At 54.3% G+C, this 19,796-nt stretch overlaps 1 protein-coding gene across 1 annotated transcript in view; it reads right to left on the reverse strand.

The window, feature by feature from the left end:
- Window positions 1-141: 141 nt before the first annotated feature.
- RIMS4 (regulating synaptic membrane exocytosis 4) overlaps window positions 142-19,796 on the reverse strand; it is a 53,659-nt gene continuing 34,004 nt past the window's right edge. The window contains exons 2-6 of the mRNA XM_079129642.1: window positions 19,078-19,216; window positions 6,850-6,962; window positions 6,476-6,577; window positions 5,763-5,902; window positions 142-4,500 (exon numbers count right to left, since the gene is read on the reverse strand). Of these exons, the coding sequence (XP_078985768.1) occupies window positions 4,282-4,500; window positions 5,763-5,902; window positions 6,476-6,577; window positions 6,850-6,962; window positions 19,078-19,216 (713 nt within the window). The 3' untranslated portion in view covers window positions 142-4,281. The remainder of the gene's footprint in view (window positions 4,501-5,762; window positions 5,903-6,475; window positions 6,578-6,849; window positions 6,963-19,077; window positions 19,217-19,796) is intronic.

Genomic DNA, 19,796 nt, shown 5'->3' on the forward strand with positions numbered 1-19,796 from the left:
TGGGACAGGTCTCTGCCCCACCAGGGGATTAACAAAGACTCTGGTGGCACATGCCAGCATCCCACAGCATCAAGCCCCTTAGAACACCAACATCCCTTTATCCCTCCATAAAGAACCATCTCAATACAAACCAAGAGCAAGCCCAGTTAGAAAAGCCAAAAACTTTAATGTTAACATGAGCTACATGGTCATGAACACAATGCAATGTGACCCACTCCAACCCAGGGGCCCCAGAAACCCTCCCTCCCCAAAGGTCTGGGTGGCTCCTGCTCCTGGAGAGGGCATAAGGGAAAGGCAGGTGGGAGAGGCCCCAGCCTGAGGACCCAGGGTCCTGTTGTCCCACCACCCCCTGTAGGAGGCAGTTGTAGCGTGAAAGGGCTCAGAGGTGATGCCCGTGCCCCAGTTCCAGGCTCCACTCGGCCCTCACAGACGCTCTGGCTGAAATGGGCATCAATCAGCCCAGCTCTGGGGATCCTCTGTTGAGCTCCTGGGTGCAAACACTTTCATCCTCTGAGATGCTGCTCGACAGACATGGGCCACCCCCCCCCCCCCCGAGGGCAGAGGGAGCTGGTACAGGGGGAGGAGGAGGCTCCGTTGCCTTGGTCCAGCACAGCGCTGCTGCTCAATAAATAAATGCAGGTGACCTTGCCTGATGCAACAGCTGTGCCAGGGGAGTGGGGCTCGGGGGTTTCTCAGCTCTGACGCACACCGGAGCTCCTGGTTAAGGAACTGGCGTGAATCAGGTGAAGTGCATAGCCACCCCTGAACTATGTGCCTGACCTCCTGGGGTAGAAGAGTCTGGAAGTGCGGGAGGCTTGGGCGCTGGTCAGGTCTCAGCCACTCCCTCACAGTGGGACCTTCAGCAAGCAATTTCCTCCCCTCTGCCTCACCCTCTTGAAAATGGGGCCCACAACACAGGTCCTCCACCAACTACTCAGGGCTCTTCTGGGGGATCAAGGGCCCTGTGAACCTGCGAGTGCGGAGGGCTTGAGGAAGCTGAAGAACAGGCAAGTCCCCCAATGGCGGCTGCCTCTGCCCAACACCTGTGCCCCGGCAGAAGCTGGTGTTTCTAACTCTCCCTCCAGCCAGTCCTAGAGAGGTTATGGCCCCGGACAGGGCCTCGCCCACACAGCCAAGCCTGATCAAATCCTGCAGGCCCTGAGTCAGCTGGCAGCTCCCAGGAGGCCTGTCTCTTGGCAACCCTCTCCCCCAAACCCAAACCCGAAAAGATGCTGGCCCAGTAGACAGAGAAAAGCAGGGGTGTGAGCCAGGCCGAGGCTGGAATTGCGGGCCCAGCAGGCCCTGCACCAACGCTCCCCCAGTGCGGGACGGAAGCATGAAGGAGGCCTGGTCCCGCCCTAGCGGCTGACTTGCTGAGGGGCCTTGGGCACGTCGTTCTTGCCTCTGGGCTTCAGCTGCCTAACCTCTTGTGTGAATCACAATTTGTCCTGCCCCCATTTGGGGGACCATTAGGCTCTGAGGAGAAGGAAAGGGAGTGTGGCATGTGGGAGCCCCTTCATCCTGGCCTGGCTCCAGCTCAGGCAGTTGGGAGGAAGAAGCCAAGTCTCCGGGTGCCACTGAGTGCCAGGTGACCCCAGGGTGGCTCCTCCCGTGCCAGGCTTGGTCTCCTCATCTAAAAAATGGAAATGGACTAAAGGTCCCAAAAGCCCTTCCCTTAGTATGAGAAGGCATTCTGGAGAAGGACGGTGGCAATGATGTCCTCCATGGCAGCCCTGCATGTGACCTCTGCCCAGAGATGGAGAAAAGAATTGTCCCCTAGAGACCCCAGCCCCAGAAAGGCGCTCAACTCCACCTTCTCTGCTCCTATTCAAATGGTGGGTGGAGTCTGAGCTGGCAAAGGATCAGACAGCGGACTGACGCCCGGCTGGGCTTGAAGGTCACCCAGAGCTAATGATGGAAATAGTCACTTCCCCTCCCCAACCCGCCTCCTTTGGTGAGGACGGTGGTTCCCACACCTGATGGTCACAGCCCCTCCTAGTGGGGCACGTGCTCACAATGATGATACAAAGAAACAGGGCCCTAGCCCCCACCCCACCCTCCGGGAGGTGAGTGAGATTTCACAGAACGAACAAGAAAATCATTGGGGGGCCTCGCTGACCACCCCAGGGGGTATTATTGCTTTTGGAGCGCGCTCTTCTCTCTCTCTCTCTCCCCCCCAAGGCTCCGCAGACACCCAAGGGAGGGCTGGGGGTGGGGGAACAAGTCAACATGAGCCCCCTCCCCCTCTGCATGGGACAGCCAGGCTCTGTCCCATCTTTGAAGCGTGGCCCCTGAACAACCACAGCAACGATGGCTGGAGAGAAGCCCCTCTCCTCTCCTGGCTCAAAATATTTCAAATGGTGAATAATAAATGAACAGCAGAGAAATCACACTGTTTAAAAAAAAATGGGGGAGGGCTGATGGTGGGCCTTAGATGGGGGCCCATCCCAGCTGCTCCCGCCAGCCCCAGCCTCGGGAGTCGGCCCTGCAGATCCCGAGACCCTCCAAAGGCCTCCTCAACAGGAGGGGCCCCTGTTCTCCTTGCAGCGCAGCTAAGAAGTTCCATGGAGGTGATGGAACGCAACCAGAAGTTTACAGGACACCCCGGGCCTAACCAGGCTGAGGGACAGAGTTCCAAGTGCAAGCAATCCCTGCTGGAACCAAACGGCTTGGGTGTCCTCAGTGAAAAATGACACCCTCTAATGGAGCCAGGCCCTCTCTGCAAGGCTCGGTCGCCCTCAGGAGTGCCTTATAAAGAAAATCAGTACCAAGGATAATAAATCGGAACGTTGAGTATAGTGGGCAGCTCAGCTACAACCCTACAGGAAAAGGAAGGGAGGGGAGGAGGAGGAGGAGCTGGCCTCTGGGCAACCAGGCTACCCGGCAGGCCCCGGCCAGCGAGGCTACGCCTCTCCCGGAATGTCCTTGGGTCTCCTCTCCACCCCAGGCCTGGGACTCTGTAAAGACTACCTGGGACTCTGTAAAGAGCTAAAAACAGGCCCCAGGGTGTGAACGCTAAGTCTACCCAGCTAACCTGGACTACGCCCTACCCAGCAGGGACTCAGTGAAGAGGAGCGGCAGGCTGCCCGGGCCTCCTGGGGAGGTGGTGGAAATGTGCTTCTATAAAGAGGAGCCAGCCTGCGGGCTCCCACGGCCTCCCTGGCATGCGAAAGGGCTCCCGGGCTCAGCAGGGAAGGCAGCCGCCCAGGCTCCTGATTCTCAGCCTGGCAGCTCCCCACTCCTTCCCACCACCTTCCCTTGAGCCAAGATGATCAAGGTAACCAAGGGGCTCTGCCTTCAGTACAGGATGGTTGACTTAAAAAGACTAAAACAGGGGGGCTCTAATGCCACCCCAGACCTCTAACCTGGAGGCAGAGGGGCAAATAAGATGACCTTCAATCCATCTAACCAGAAGGGGTCTCCTATTGGAAAACCCTTGCCTTGACACCGCTGGTCCCAATCCCAGCTTCCCCCAACCCCTCCGATCCAGCATCCCCCAAATGCTGAGATGGTGGTCTCCCTGGGCAGGAGGTTCTGGAAACTCAGGGTCCCACAGCACTTCTACCAAAACACAGGTGACAGTGTTCTTCCAGTCCACCAACAGTTCCCAGACTAGCCTGTGGCAGTGCCACGGAGCGCTCCTTCCGTCCCTCTGGACCTCCAGTCCTAGAGCCACCAGAAGAGGGGCAGGCAGGAGGGGATGGACAGATGGACTCGGACAGCTGCGGCAAAGCTCCTTCCACGGGCAGGCAGAGGGAGGCCCGAGCTCCTCTTCAAGCGGGGGCTCGGCCCCAGGAGCTGGCTCCGGATCCTTGCAGAGCTGCCCGGTCGGCTCTGGGGCAGGGGTAACTGCCTGAATCCAGTGCCGCAGGAAAGACACTTGCTGGTAATTGGCACCATGGAGATGGCCGGCTGGGTTCTAGACTTGGCTCTGGGCAGCGAGCTTCCGAGGAGGCAAAAGGGGAAGAGGTGGGACAGTGTTTGGGCAGGTGGGGGGTTTGCTCTGCCCCCTCAGTCTTCTTCCAACTGCAGCCACGTCCACCAGGTCAAGGCCAGCCAAGTCAAAAGTGCAGCCAACCCGCTGGGGGAGGGAAGGTCTCGGGGAAGGAGGCAAAGAAAGGGTGAGGAGGGGCCCGAGGGGGGCAGGTCTCCCCATTCAGCTTCCCCACTGTGGGGGAGAACCCCATCCTCCTCTGTTCAATATGCCCCTGGGCCTGGGGTCCCAGGTCAGGGCTGGGTGGTCTCCAGGCCATCTCGGGGAGCCCCTCCCCGTCCTCGGCACTAAGATCGCTCGCCGCAGGGCCCCACGGTGCTCTCAAGGGACAACTGGGAGGCCTGCCGGAGCAGAGGGCCTGTGGCTGGGTCCACCATGGAGGAGGTGGGGAAGAGCTTGTACCAGCCCACGGCCAGGGTGGTCAAGTCCAGCTCCTCCAGCAGCACGCGGGCCACACCCATGAACTGCTTCCGCTCCATCCGCCCGTAGTTCCCCCACACGATCACCTGCAGGGCGAGAGACACGGGGGTCTGAAGCTTGCCCAGGCAACTCCGAACAAGAACCTGGGGCCCGCACACAGGGCCACGTTCAAATGAAGGCTGGCTGTATGGTCTTCCAAGTGTCTGAACAGGTCTTGGGCTCCACCGTCCCCACAACCCTGCACAAAAGGGTCCAGTTTCACAGTTGTCTAAACTGAGGCTCAGAAGCAAAATCCTTTTCCTGAGTTTGCTCCATGAAGCCTTCACTGCTCCTCAGAGAGCTGATCGGGAGCCCACTTCCGGGGTGAGGATGGATTCAGTTTTCACTGGTGCTATGGACCGTGTCCCCCAGACAACTTACACGCGAAGCTCTGAGCTCTGGCACCAAAAATGTGACCGAACTAGGATAGAAGGGGCATTGACTTAAAGTGAGGGTGGGCCCCAATCTGATCTGACAGGGGTCCTTCGGACACATCCACTCCTGGTAAGTCTGTCCCACCGTGACGTTCATCAGGGTGTCCAGCAGCAAGGACCCATCTCGGCTTCCTGCTTCTCCACTCCCTCCATGCCCCATAAGGGACCTGCGCTGAGCACCAGAACACACAGACCTTTGTCCAGCAGGCCGGGGGGTCCTGAGATGGTCTTTGGGCTGCTGCCAGTGCTATTTGAACACCCCTGGGGTAGGAGTGCTTTCCAGACATTTCCCACAGTGACATAAGGCAAGGAAGACACTGCCCACCATCCAGTGTGCCTACTGCACACAGAGTTGAAGAAAGTGCGACAAAGGTTTTCTTTCTTACCCCCTTCCATTTTTTAAAAGCTTGTTTGTTGAGACCTGCTTAAACTGACTTCACAACTCACTAACGGGTCTCAACCTACCTGGTGGAAAACTGCCCTACATGGGACCCGGGCTTTGGTTTTGCCAGAGTCCTGCTGTCTGGCCTCTGGTGCTTTGCCTGCCTGAGCTGGATGCAAGAAATGAGGTGCAGACAGGGGTTCCCAGGTGGCACAGAGAGTATGGGCACAGGGTCCCGTGGGCATCCAACATGCCCTGCCTGTCTCATGATGGGCGCTCCTCAGCTCCAGTTTCAGTAACCACCAGCATGGGGCCAAACCCTCTGTGGCCCTCAAGACTCAGAAGGCTGCTTCCACAATGGCATGGTCAGCTGGGGGCACAGACCAGCCCCGGTGCTCAGTTCCTTCCAGGTGGGGCCTCCAGAGGCTCACTGCCCTGACTCAGGTACCACACACACGCACGCATGCACACGCACACGCATCAGCGACCTCACCTGCAGAACTTTGCCCTGGGGACTCTCAGGAAACAGCAGCACCTGATTGTATAGCGGGTCCAGCGACTTGCGAGCGACTTTGGTCTTCTTCTTAGCAATGCAGACTCCGTTCTCTAGCAGGTAGGCCTTGATGTAGGCCGCTGGGGACAGAGACCAGTGGGAGAAGTTCCAGGCTGGCCCCTCACATGGTGGGCGGGCAAAGGGAACAAAACAGAGGGCAGTGCCCCCCTATTGCCCCCAGGGGGTCTGGGAGGAGACCAGGAGCAAGTGGGTATATGATGGGTAGTGGGTGCAGCCAGAGCTGGGCAGCCCCCTCTCCTCGGGCCTCGCCCTCCCCTGCTCTGTACTCTCCTGTCTTCTCTGCCCACGACCTGCCCACCCCACCTTTACATTCGTTCGCTGACCCACTCACTCCACAAGCTCTGGTTACGCACGCTATGTATACTCAGGGACACAGTCACAGTATAGCTGAGACAGGAAACATGTCCCTGCCTTCCAGGAGCTCAGTCCAGTGGCCAGATGGACAAGGTTGACCAACAATCTCAACTGGGTCCCCAGACAAACGCTAAACCACCAGTTCCATATAAGCCACCAGCGCTGAACAGAGCAGACCGCATAATTGGGCCCCAGTCTCTCTCTTCTAGACCCTCCGACCTCCAGGATACCCTCTCCAACCTCCACCCATGCCCTGCAGGGAGGGGGTGGCCTCACACCTGGCAGTGTCTTGGAGCCTGGTTTAGCTGTCAGTCCCCGAGCCTGGATGATGTCCACTTCCAGCTGACCATTCCGCTCCTGTAAGCCTATCTCCACGTCACCTGTAGGAGGCCCCAGGAGACGAGACTGGAAGATGAACTGGAAACTCAGCAAGGACCCAGAGCCTCCTCTCTGCTTAGGGTGAAAGCCCCTTCCCCGGCTCCAGCCCAAATAAGACCAGAGCCAACCTCCATGCCCAGGGCTTGGCAGTGTGGTCCAGGCTGCAGGTCGGTGCTCAAAGCAGGCAGTGGACAGGCAGAGGGAAGGAGAGACACAGGGCCAGTGGTGGAACTCTCCACCCCCACCCACACGGAGCAGGCCTCGGGGGACTTACCCATGGGAGTGGTGGCCAGAGTCTGGCGGCCCACGAACTGCGCTGGCCCCATGCTGCCCAGGAAGTCACTGAACTGGGCGTCCGAAGCCAGACAAACTCCCCCGTAGTTAAGGCTGCAAGGAGAAAACATGAGACAACACATATGTTCCCATGGGCCAACAGGACTCTGGCAGCTTAGGTGGGCAGCCCCAGAATGTTCCTCTTTCCATGTGGATCCATGTGGTGCTGGGGATTGAACCCAGGGCCTTGTGCTGGTGAGGCAAGCACTCTACCAACTGAGCCACATCCCCAGCACCTTCACGTGGATCTTTGACCACATCCATCGCTCGGCTTCTCCTTGCTAAGCCTCCATGGAATGGATATGCCGCTCCTTACCTCTCGGGCGGCGGTGACAATCATGAGAGAGAGTTTAAGGGCCCCGCTCATGTTCTTTGGGGCCTGGACTCTCCAAGTGTGGCCCAGAGACCAGCAGCATCAGCATGCACTGGAGCTAATTAATCACACTGCACCTGACTCTACCCCTCCGTCTGCTGAATCAGAATCTGCAGTTTAACAGGAGCCCCAGAGGACTGCTTCACACATCAAAGTCTGGATGTCTCGACAGCGGCTCAGACCCCAAGGTGCACTGTTGTTGCTGCTGCCTGGCTGCCAAAACCCACTTTCCCTTCCTTCAGTAATCCGACCTCAAGTTCCTCTGGGGATTCCTTCTCCATGGCATGTGACTGTGGTGACTGAGCCTGCAACTCAGCCTGGCCAATCAGGCCACTCCTTCCCCTTGGCCAGCTGGCTCAGAGAATTAGGCCTGTGGCCTAATTCAGTCATCAAGAATCCGGCTTGGAAGCCTGGTATGAATTTGAGAGTGAGAGCTCTCTTTTCCCACCATATCTGGGCCTCGGACATAGGACTGGAGCTTCATGAGAACTGAGCCACGGGCTTGCCTGTCCCCCTGCAAAGAGCCCCTTGGCTCTACCAGCACCCATCGCAGCGGCCTGGGTCTTCACTCAACAGTGTGAACACCCCAGCGTGGCCACAGGTTCTGGTTTTGAGTCAGTAGCCAGCGGGTCAATGCAGGACAGTAACTGGACATTCTAGCCTGAGTGCTTCTCACGGTCACACAGAGGCAGCAGCAGGGTGTCTGATGTCCACTGCCTCAGAAGAGGGCACCCTTAGGCTGCGAGGCCAAGAGACTTGGGTTCTTGGCTTTTCAGTTCCACATCTAAGAAACACACTTAGAAGAACAGGTACCAAACTAGGCTGTCCTGCCCCAAACCAACCAGAGAGGAAGGAAATCAGGCAGGAGGAGAGAGCGCTGAGGGGTCACAGTCAAGATGCCTGGAATGATGGGTGGTGTCTCACTCCAGGGTGGAGTGAGATCTCCACTCTGCCTCCACTGTGCCCAGCAGCACAGTGATCGCAGCTGGCCTGACCGAGCTAACCAGCACAGATAATTCTACAGCTCACCAGGCACTACAGCCAGTGTCCACTCCATTCACTCATTCAACAAGCGTTTACTGAGCACATATTATCTCCCAGGCACTGTTCTACATATAGAAAATATCAGGGAACAAGTCAGTGATTCCTGCCCTTGAATGCTTAGTGAGAACAGATAACAAAAAATATCCCCAAGTTATACAGCATGTCAGAATGTCAGAAGGCGGAATGCCACGGGAGAGAAGAAAGGGGACAAGAGAACTCAAGCGCGCGGGAAGCTGGCTGCCACACTGAACGGTGTGATCAGGGTCTGTGCTCGCTGCCCGAGCTGTCCCTGGTATCCATGGAGATGGGTTCCAGAACCCTAGAGACCCAAACCCACCAGTGCTCCAGTCCCAGATTTAAATGGTGCAGTATCTGCACCTAATCTACACATACCCTCCCATATATTCTAATTCGATCACCTCTCAATTATGCATAACACCTAAGGCAATGGAAATGTGGTCTAAAGGGTTGTTACACCTTACATTATTTAGGGAACAATGACAAGAGGGAAGAACCTCTGTACCTGTTCAGTATGGTTGCAAGCAACCAAGACCCAAGGCAGGGGAAGCTGTAAGAGCCTGAGAGGGGTCAGCTCTGAGCAGGGGGTCGCAGCAGGGGTCCCACACGCCCTTTGTGTGATTTCAGCATGGTGCTTGGCCTGCGGCCAGTCCAAGTTTTGACTCTGGGAACTTTTTGGAATTTTCTTTTCAAATGTTATTGATCTGAGGTTGGTTGGATCTACAGATGCAGAATCTCTGGGTACAAAGAGCCAGTTGTACTTTGAACATTATCCCTTGGCCCATTTTAGCAATTTACACAGATTCTTTCTACATAAACTTCCACATAAGCATAACCCTCAGGGAAATCCTGGACCAAGTCAGACTGAGTTTCCAGCAAACACCGGAAACATGGAGACTCCATACTGAGAGTCAAAATAGCCAACTCCTGGGCTTACCGTGTCACCCACGACCTCCGGGCTCCTGCCATTGAACTCATTTCTGCCGTAGGACCCGGAGGCTGGTACTATTCCTGGGCTCATTACATAGATGAGAGGTTAGGAACCTGCCCGCCCTCCTGCCCTCTCTCAGCTCTGCTGGCTGCAGGCTGTCACGCAGGGCACAGGCTGTGCACAGGGCAGGCTGGAAGCTCCTAAGAACAGGAACTGTAACAGCTCCCAACCACTGACAAACTGGGAGTGTGGTCTGCAGCGGGGATAACTGGGTCCGTCCAACAGGGCCTCCTGGGCCTCCCAGCAGGGTCTCCCTGCACTCCAGCTGCCCACGGTGGTCCAAGGCTGAATACCCGTCCTGTACTGGCTCCCTCTCCTCCCATCCTCTTCCTCATGCTGCTCCCCACACTGGGGACTGCAGGGAACACCCCCCAAAGTGTTCATTTCCTTACTCTTTGAGTCTGGGTGGGCTTCTGGAAGAAACCAAACCAAGACAGAAGCTGAGCAGTTCTGGAACCCAGGTAGCTGGGCGTCTGCAGCAACTATCTTAATTTTACAACACTCTATTTTTAATTAATAAAGCGTGGAAAAAATAAATTCACTCAAACACCTGGGGATGGGAATATGTATTCAAAACTCTTGTAAAACCAAAGACCCTTAATTAACATCACTGAGGCTAACAGTAGAGTCTCAGCTGGGACAAGGCCTTTCCTCCGTGGCCCTGGGACTCTCCCCTTCACCCTCTTAGCCCTCTGAGGGGTACTGGCTCTGTTTTGTAAGGAGGGTGTGGATGCCAAAAGCTGGAGCAATGGCCAGGCCACGTGGGTTCCAAGGCACAGAAGGAGCCCAGCCTCTCAGGCAGAGAGGCCTTCTGCAGCCCGAAATTGAAAGTTTCCTCCAGCACCATCGTTGCCTGCTCCTCAGCTCCTGGTGGGGCGTAAGCTGACTATGGGGAACTGGCAGGCCTGGTAATTAGTGGTAATTGTTTCTAATATCTGGGCGGCTGCCTGAGTTCCCATCCCAGGGTGCCTCGCTGGCTGCCAGGGAACCAGGCTGATGCCCTGGAAACCCTGAGCAATCACATCCTCCACGGGCTGGAGGAGGAGGACAGTGTGGCCAGTTCCTGCTGGCCCGAGGGCTAGTGGCTCTGGAGACCCCTTTTTCACCTTGGGTCTTCCCTGGAGCAGGAAAAAAGGCAAAGGCTACCAAGTCAGACCTGGTTCTTGTGATGTGACCTCTGACAAGGTGCTATTGACTGCACTTCACTCTTCTTATCTGTCAACCAGATCACACTACCCTGTGGACAGTGGACAGCCAGCCATTTAGGAGGTTGGTGCCTCTGCTGTATCCGTGGTAAATGTTTCGAAATTGCCTTCTTACAGAGTTCATTAGCAGAGGCCCAAGAAAGAGCTGGCTGAATCATGAACTGCCATATCATTCTATTACTTAGACCAGTCCTCGTATGCAACAGGAGCTTAATAAATGTTCATTACCGAACCCTACAGCTGGTCTCAACCAGGCAGAATAAAGGCTAGTGATTAAGATTGGACTTTGGCATAATATAGACCATGGATCCTAGGGCTGTGCAATCTGGGGCTTTTTTTTTTAGGTACTGGATATTGAATTGAGGAGCACTCTACCACTGAGTTGCAGCCCTAGCACTTTTTATTCTGAGTCAGGGTCTTGCTAAGTTGTTAAGGCTGATCTTGAACTTGCAATCTTCCTGCCTCAGCCTCTTGAGTCACTGGGATTACAGGGATGCACCAGCAGGACCTGTGTGGGCAAGTTTTTAACCTCTCTTAGATGCAGTTTCCTTATCAATAAAATGGGAATTAATAGTAATTGCCTGGCTGAATGGCTGGGAAGAATTGGTGAGATAAGTCAGACTTGGCACAGAGCATCTGCCAATGAAGCCAGGAGTAAGATGCCCTGGCTTGGCCTGTGAGAGCCCCCTCTTCCGTCTCCTTGGTGCTCTCCTGGCATTAGTAGCTCCAGGCCGGTTAGGCAGCGCAGCATGTGGATGTCTGGAGCCCAGCCCAGGCCACCTGGAGGTGTGGGGCAGGCAGCAGCACGGGTTCCTGCAGTGATGGTGCCATGGGGCAGAGGCAGAGCCCTGAAACAGGATTACACCCGTGTTCTACTAGACTTTTATTTTGAGTTAATGGTGAAATGAGATTTCCTGCATTTCAAATTCTTTTAGTTCTGTTTGTGGAGCTAAAACTCGTTTCTTTATTATTAGCCTTTGAGCTTGGTTTGGCCCCTGGATTTTCTGTGCTCTTGATGTTAAAAGCAGTAATTGGGTTTTCTGGGGTTCAACTCCAGTCTCTTTTCCAGATGGATCACCAGTCTTAACAGCATCAGGAATGATAGGGTTGCCAAACTCTCGCCGTGATTACTGGCTGTGCACTTCTGAAAGCTCCTGGGAGTTCATGTGCTTCCTGCCCATTTATGCACCCCCACCCCCCATGTCCATCCGTCCAACCACCTTGCCGTGCCTACATCAATTCTGCTGTAAATCAAAATATGCAGTTTTAAAAATTACTGTGGAGTACAAAATCCTACAACGAAGAGCACAGCTTATGGAGAAAATGGGGTCAGTGTCACATCAAAAAATAAAATAAAATAAAAAGGAGGACAGGAACCTAGTAAACACGGTAGCAGGATAACAGTTTTACACATGTTAAATGGTAAATGCTTAAGAAATGCATAAAAATACAATAAATATGGCACTTTTCCTTGAAAACTTGGTTTGCTCATGGATGTGGAAGTTAGCTTGTTCGAAAACTGCAGGCAGCAAGTTATTGTGCAGTTGTAAGTGAGGGTCATCTGAAACCAGGTGGAAAGCTGTCCCACCAGGAGTGGCTGACGACGCTCGGTGAACGGAGGGGACATGAGCTAACTGGGGTTTTGTGCGTGCCTGGGTGGGGACAGTTTCTGCATTCACCTGGCCTTTCTCATGGATGAAACTGCGCCTGACCGAGCAAATGCGAAATCCCTGTTACGCTCAGATTGTTCCCTAATACTGCCATCGTGTTGGAATAAATTCTCGTTTTCAAAACAAGCGCTTGTAGCAGAATTGACCGCGTGCCAGGACACACCGCATCTCACAATCCTGACTGGCTTTTCAGGCATTCAAGACATTTCCATACTGGCCCTACCCACATGAGAGTGTGGCTTGTGGGCATGAAGCCAGGGATTTATTTTTTATTTATCAAAAACTTGTCATGAGCCAACTACTGATCGTACTAAGTTATTCATGCTAACTCATTTGATTCTCTTAACTCTATGAAATCTAGGCATTTATAATCAATGCCCATTTCACAGAAGGGTAATCCAAAGCACAGAACTATTAGTAAGTAAGTCAAGATCAGCCTGCTAGGATTTGAACCTGGGATTTGAACCCCAGAGCCCTGTGACCATTAGGGTATACAGTCGATCCTTAGCCTCCCCAGGGAGTTGGTTTCAGGTCTTCCCACAGATACTCAAACCCACGTACGCTTATGTCCCTTATATAAAATGGTGGAGAATTTGCCAACAACCTATGCACATCCTCTGCACATTTAAAATCACCTCTAGATATTTATAACACCTAATCAATGTCAATTCTATGCACACAGTGTTTCACTGCATAGTTTAGGGAATGACCACAAGAAAGTGTTCACGGGTTCGGTACAAACACCATTTTTTTCCTGATATTTTCCAGAGGTTGGTGGAACCCATGGATGCGGGGCCCTTGGATTTGAAGGGCTGACTGCCACCTCCACCTGCCCTCAGGGGCCCTCGGCCTGGCCCAGAGCAGAGCACGGGGTCTGCAGCCCAAGTACTGGGGTCAGCAGGCCTGGGTTTTCACGGAGACGCGTGCTTCCTCTCTAGGTCTCGGCTCCCTTTTCAGGAGAACAGGAACAAACGACTGCAGGACAGTTCTGGGTGCTGCTGAAGTAGTGAGACTAACTCCTCAGGAGGAGTCCAGCACAATCGAATGCTCAACAAATCCCAGGGCTTACAGAACAGAGGGACAACCCCCATCTCCTGGCCACAGTCACATCAGTCCCACTTTGTCCTTTAGGCACAATGACTCTGCTACAGCAGAGGTGGGGAAGGGGAGGGGGACCATCTGCTGGCCCCCTGGGCCCATGATGACCAGGGAAACCGCATGGGAGGCACGTGACCCTGAGCTGGATATAATGGCCCTGTCACTGGCTCACATGCTGCTTTCTTGGGCTGTGGGCACAGTGACCCAGACACCCAGAGGCCTGGCTGCTGATAACCCAGACACTTCAGGACAATGATGGGCAGCAGGAAGGGGCAGGTGGGGCGCTGGGAGTCAGTTCTAAGAGCTTCCAGTAGACAGGGAGAACGCTGTGGCCCTGGCTTTTGTGTGGTGAGGAAGGCTGGGGAGGGTGGGAAGGAACGGAATGTGTGTGTGCTTCCGCTTGTTCACATCCGTTCACCTAAACTGCAGAGCATGTGAGCCAGCTGGGCAGGCACAGAACTTGGTGTCCAGTGAGATGGACACACAGGGGACATTATAGTAGAGGGTGGAAGGTGCTGTGGTTGGGGGGCAGGTCCCAGGGGCTATGGATGCTGCTGATGCAGCCAGAGGAATGGCAGACCTGTGCTGTTCCCTTCTCCAGCCCACACCCAGGACAGACATTGCTAATCGACTTCAGCACCTGCCAGGCCCGGACTTGGCTCCAGAATCCTTCTTAACACAGCACTCCAGGGAGCCACTATCAATTAGCTGGAGTTGGCACATGAGATGAAGCTTGTGTGCCAGTTCTTAGCTGAGATCTGGAGGCGGAATGAGTCAGAGGGTGAAGCGGGAGTACAGGCAGAAAAAGGAGTGCTAGGCAGGGAAGCAATGGCCGCAGAAACTTGGGGTGACAGAGGGAAATATAGAGGGTTCGGAGGGTGGATGGGAGCACAAGATTGGGGGCTGGAAGAGGACTAGAGAGGCCAGAGAAAATAAGGTCTAGGGGACAAAGTAGGAATCCAGACCAAAAAGGAGACTACGCAAGAGTGACAAGTAGCCTCGATTAGGGCCACTCATGGATGCAGATGGGGAGAAATGGAGGGATTCGAGAGATAATTGAGAGTAAAATGGGTCTGCCAATTGTGGATTAAATAAGAGTAAGAGAGAGGGAGCCCTCAGAGAGAAGCCCAGGTTTCTGGTTGGGCAGCTGGGAGAGGTGGACTCGCTGCACTCAGGCAGTATGGTGACTCTGTTGGTTCACTGCCCCTCACCAAAAACAAAACAAAACAAAACTATTTAGTGTTCACAACTTCTAATTGTAGCAGTAACATTCCTTGGCTTAAGTTTCTCTGTCCTCTAAAGAACTCTGGTCCTAGCCCATTCCTCTATAAGAAAGGCAAGACACCTAAGACGAGCAGACACCAGTAAGTAACTGGTAAGAGCTGGAGTACAAATACCTCCGGAGGATAGCTCCCCAGCTGCTGGACTTCCCGCCAGGACTAAGCACGGACTGCGTGCAGCGGAGGCTGACTAGCTTCTGCTGCCTCTCTTTTCTGTGGCAGTGGGAATTGAACCCAGGGGTGCTCTACCACTGAGCTACATCCCAGACCTTTTTTATTTTTTATTTTGAGACAGGGTCTTGCTAAGTTGCTAAGGCTGGCCTTGAACTTGCCATCCTCCTGCCTCAGTCTCCTGAGTCACTGGGATTACAGGCATCCACCACTGCACTGGGTGGCAGCTGGCTTCTTACAGCATAATTTACTGCATGCCTCCCCAGTCCTGTCTCTCTCACATGATCCACTACCACGATTTTCCAGAACCACTTCCTAAGTGGATGAACTTGCACTCAATCCAGGTCTTGGGTCTCATTCTGGGAAAACCCTTAAACTAAGGCAGTCAGTCACTGAGGAATCTCAGGCTGGGGCAAGCATGTGTGCGCACAGGGAGGTGCTGTTCTCAGGGGCTTGAGCCCTACCCCTGCCCCTCGTGTGGGCAACATGGGCCTGTCTGCAGTGTAGGAGCTCGGTTGCTTGGTTGTCCTTCCATCCTTCATATACAGAACTGCAATTTTTGATGAGGCAGAAAGCAGCTCAGGAAGAGACAGCCTTTCCCCAGACCCTGGGGATAAGCCACAGTGGCCTAATACACAGAGGTTTGCAGAAGGGAAGATGGAGGGGCTTTAGGTCCTTGATGCATCATCAAGTCACCAAACCACCCAGGAAGCATCTACTTCAGAAATCTTCAGAGGCCATTGTTAAATGCAAGAGTTGAGTGTGACTGTTGCAGGCAAATGTCTGGCTTTGAATCCTGGCTTGATCACTAACTGTATGACCCTGGGCCAGTCACCCTTTTCCATGTCCTCAACTGAAAGACAGGGATTGACAGTCCCACCACCTGTCACTACATGTGACTATCGGCATGGCGCCTGCACGTGGTGTTCTCTTCAAGTGCTACCTGGGGCCGCTAATACAATGAAGCCAGGGTGTCACCTCAATGCCATACAAACCACAGGGGAATCTTGTTATATTTCCAATTATGACCCAGTGGGCCTGGGTGGAGCTTGTGATTCTGCATTTCTAACAAGCTCCCAGGACATGAGACGCTGCTGAACTACAGAGGACACCTTGATGAGCAAGGGCAGAAGCCACTGTCCACTGGAGCCCACAGCATCCTTACTGATGGAGATCCCACCCCTGAGACCTGGTCAGGTTTTCCATACCTGGTCTTGGCAGCTCTCACCACACTGCCAGCTGCTTGGTCAGCACCCTATGAAGGAAATCCGTGCAAGGCAGGGTCTCTGCAGGGCCCAGCCCAGTTGCCTGGCACACAGCAGGTACTTAATTGAATTTGCTGCAAATCCACATGTGAGCGTCCTGTGCCACCTTGCAGGCACACACACACCCAGGGGGCCAGCAGGTCAGGCAGACCCGGCCACACGGAGCGGCAGCCTGCTGGGGCTGCTCATGGGAGGCTGCCTCCCCACAAGCCTCAGCTGGGCTGGCAGAAGCCCAGGAGGTGGGGAGAGGGCAGGGTGGTCACACCCCTTCCTGTTTCAGAGACTGGCATCTGGATCCAATCAGTGCCCCTAATACCTGCAGAACAAGGAGAGGGTTGACCGCAGCTCAATGTCAGCCAGCCTGTCCCTTCCATGTCCCTTCCTTGTGCAGGTGTTAGGAAAGGTGGTAGCCCTTGGTTGGCCTCCACCAAGACTCAGTCCCTCTTAGGAGGCAAGACTGTCGCCACTGCTGGATCCAGCTTCCTCCAACGCCCTGATCCTACTTAGCTGGAACGAAACCACACCCCCAAACCTTTTAATGACCAATCCCCACAGCCAGCATCTCCCAGTGCTTACTCTGTGCTAAGCACTTCAGAGACATCTGTATTTGGGGTGGCCCATGGTATTTGTCAGATTGTAATTGACCCCAAGCAGCAAAACACCCAACAGTGGCTTAATTTAACAACAAGCAATACTGACAGTGCGCGCCACATGATGGCTGGTGTTCTAGGTGTTTCCCGTGTGTTAGTTCGCTTGATCCTACTCCTCCAGTAGTGGACATCACTGCCCCTTTCTTCAAATGGAGAAACTGGGATCAGAGAGATAAAGGACCTTCCCAAAGCCACATGATTACTAAGAAGCAGAAACAAGTCACAAGCCAGGGCTGTCTGACTGCCAAGTCCTGGCTTTGAACCTGTGACATAGAAGGGACAGTGTGGCTTTGAACCTGTGATGTCATTAGACTCACTGGTGCCTTCAAGAACATTTCAGCAAATGTCACCAAGAGCCACCTTCCAGGGCCCTGTCATGGACAGCCATCACTTCCTTAGGACCCCTTCCTACAATGCTCCCTGGGGGTGAGTCATGTGGCCCCCTGAGCCTTCCCTTCCTCTCCTGGACAGTGGGAAGGCGGCTTCTCCTCACCTGCTGTGACCCATAATGCCACCCTGCCCCAGTCCACCGGTCCTCCTGATCTGCCCGTGAGGCCAACAAGATGTTTCTCAGTCTCCCTGAAGCTTTGAGAAGCCCACGGTGTGCCCAAGGCCATGTGGAGGGTCTGTAGCAGATCCAGGACTGAGGCCAGAGCCGCCTGGACGCCTGAGACAGGTCAGTCAGCAGAGACCCCCTGTTCCCAGAAGCCCTGCCAGGTTTCGCAGGTAAATACAACACCAGCTGCTTCCTCCTCCTCCTCCTTCCGCCTGTCCTCCTCCTCTTCCTGCCCACCGGAAAGCCTCGCTCAGAGGTGGGTGGAACAGCCGCATCTGCCAAGGCAGGCCCATTCACAAGGCCCGAGATGCCCCGTGTTGGGAGGGGCCAGGGAGGGAGCGAGGCTGTTGTCCCCCAGGACACCCGAGCTAAGAGGCATAGCCAGAGCTAAGGGCAGTAAAAGGTGGAGGCCAGCTGTCCACCCGACCCCGCGCTGGCAGGTGTTTGCAATGGGACAAGCCGCTTGGCCAGCCCAGTCCAACAGAACTTTCTGTGATGATGGAAACATTCCATCTTCTGCACCATCCGGTGCAGTTGTATGAGCCATGTTTTGCTCTTGAGCACTAGTGCAACACGGGGAACAGAATAACTTATCTTACCTAATTTTAATTAACTTACATTTAAATAGCCATGTGTCTAATGAAATTTATACAGGACAGTACAGATCTTAACTTTTCCAAGCCTCAGTCCCTTTGAGTACACTGTAAGGGTCATGACACCTCAGGCCCCCTCCCTGACTCAGATGACTCTAAAGCAATGTGCCATTGTGGAATAAGCCCCCCTGGGAGTCAGGACCTCTGTGTTCCAGACCTATATTAGCATGCTGTGTGACCCAGGGCAAACCCTGGACCTCTCTGAGTGCTTTAGTCTTTGCCAGATACCCATGGGTTGACTTTCAGGGAACCTGAGACCCCTCTGCCACTAGAAGAGTATGTTTGTGTGACTGTGTGAGTGTGTACATGTGTGTGTTTACTGGGGGGAAATCAGGTCCAAAGGTTTCCTCAGATTCTCTAAGGAGTCCATAAAGATGAGAAACTCCTAGTCAAGATGAATTCTTCAAGAGAGCTTTTAAAGATGGAGTTCCTGGGCTCCCTTCCCAGACTCTCTAATTCAGTGGCTTAGAAGCAGGACCCTGCCATCTGCATTTGTGACAAGTTCCCTAGCAATTCCAATGTGCAGCCCAAGAGGGCAACACTGCCCAGATGCCAGGCGAGACCAGGTCTTATGATTTGGTGTGCATGAGATGCCTTTGTAAAGCCATAGTTGACAGGTTTAAAATCCAACTGGGATTAAGAAAAGAGGGATTAAAAACAAATTTAAAAAGAAAAATAAAAAAGAAAAGAGGAAATAATAAGGAGGGTAGTAAACCCCTCTCTGCTCCCTTCCTCATTTAGCAGCACTGATACACCGCAGGTATTCCCCAAGCGCTGTCCTGTGCTCTTTGTAGGTGCTAACCCAGGATTCCCTGGATCATGACTGTTTGACTCACAACACCCCCCGTGGCTGGTGCTACCATCCCCACTCTACCTACAAGGAGGCTGTTGCTCAGGATGTGACCTCCCCAAGGTCCTGCCACTGCAGGGCTGTTGCTCAGGATGTGACCTCCCCAATGGCCTGCCACTGCGGGGCAGTGGAGCTGAGACTCAAGTGCCGGCCAGAGCCTAGGCTCGCCCCGGGAGCTGCGTGGCCTGGCTGTCTCCCTTCTGAAGACGGGCACTTCCCGGAGCCCAGAGCCAACGTCCCACCCTGGGCTGACCCTGGACTCTTGGGGGACTGCTCAGTGCCCCCTTCCCCCACCAAGAAGACGGCGAGCCAGGTGACTGTGACAGGCACGGGCCCCATACTCACTTGCCCTCCGAGCCGTAGCTGTTCATGCTGTCCTCAATAGACTCGTGGCTGGCCTGACGCAGGGTCCGGCTGGGCATCTCCACAGCCAGGCCTGTCTCTGTGCTCCGCTGGATGGCCCCCTTCAGCCTCCGGCTGTCTCCTTCCGGGCAGAGAGGCCAAGGTGGGAGAGAGAGAGAGACAGTCATCTGGTCAGTGTGTCAGCAGCTGGTGACAGCCCTGCGTCAGCCCTCAAGCCCAGTCCACCCTCCTCCTCGCACCCCTGCCACACCTGCACCGCCTTCCCTGGGGCACACCTCCTAGCACGCATGGCTACCTGAACTTCGTTCTGGAGAATTCATTACCGTCTATTTTCTCCCTCTGGAACTCTTTTCTCCCTCTGGAACTCATTTCTCCACATTGGTTCCTCCTCTCCAGCTACTATTTATTAAGCACTTACTGTGTGTCTCACTCTTTCCGGTGCTCTGTGCAGTTCAGGCCAGGGTTTCTCAATGCCAGCACGACTGGTGTTGTGGGTGGCATGCTGCTTTGCTGTGGGTGCTGTTCTGTGCACTATGGAATTTCTAGAAGTTTTCCTGGTCTCTCCCTAGTGCATGCTAGTGGCACCTCAGTCCAGAAGGGGCAACCAAAAATGTCTCCAGATTATCCCCTTGTGGGGCCAAAGTCACCCCCAACTGAGGACTGAAACCACTGGCTCTGAAACTAAATGGCATGGGATCAAA

Source organism: Sciurus vulgaris (genome assembly GCF_902686455.1).
Source record: "Sciurus vulgaris genome assembly, chromosome: 2".
Classification (NCBI taxonomy): domain Eukaryota; kingdom Metazoa; phylum Chordata; class Mammalia; order Rodentia; family Sciuridae; genus Sciurus; species Sciurus vulgaris.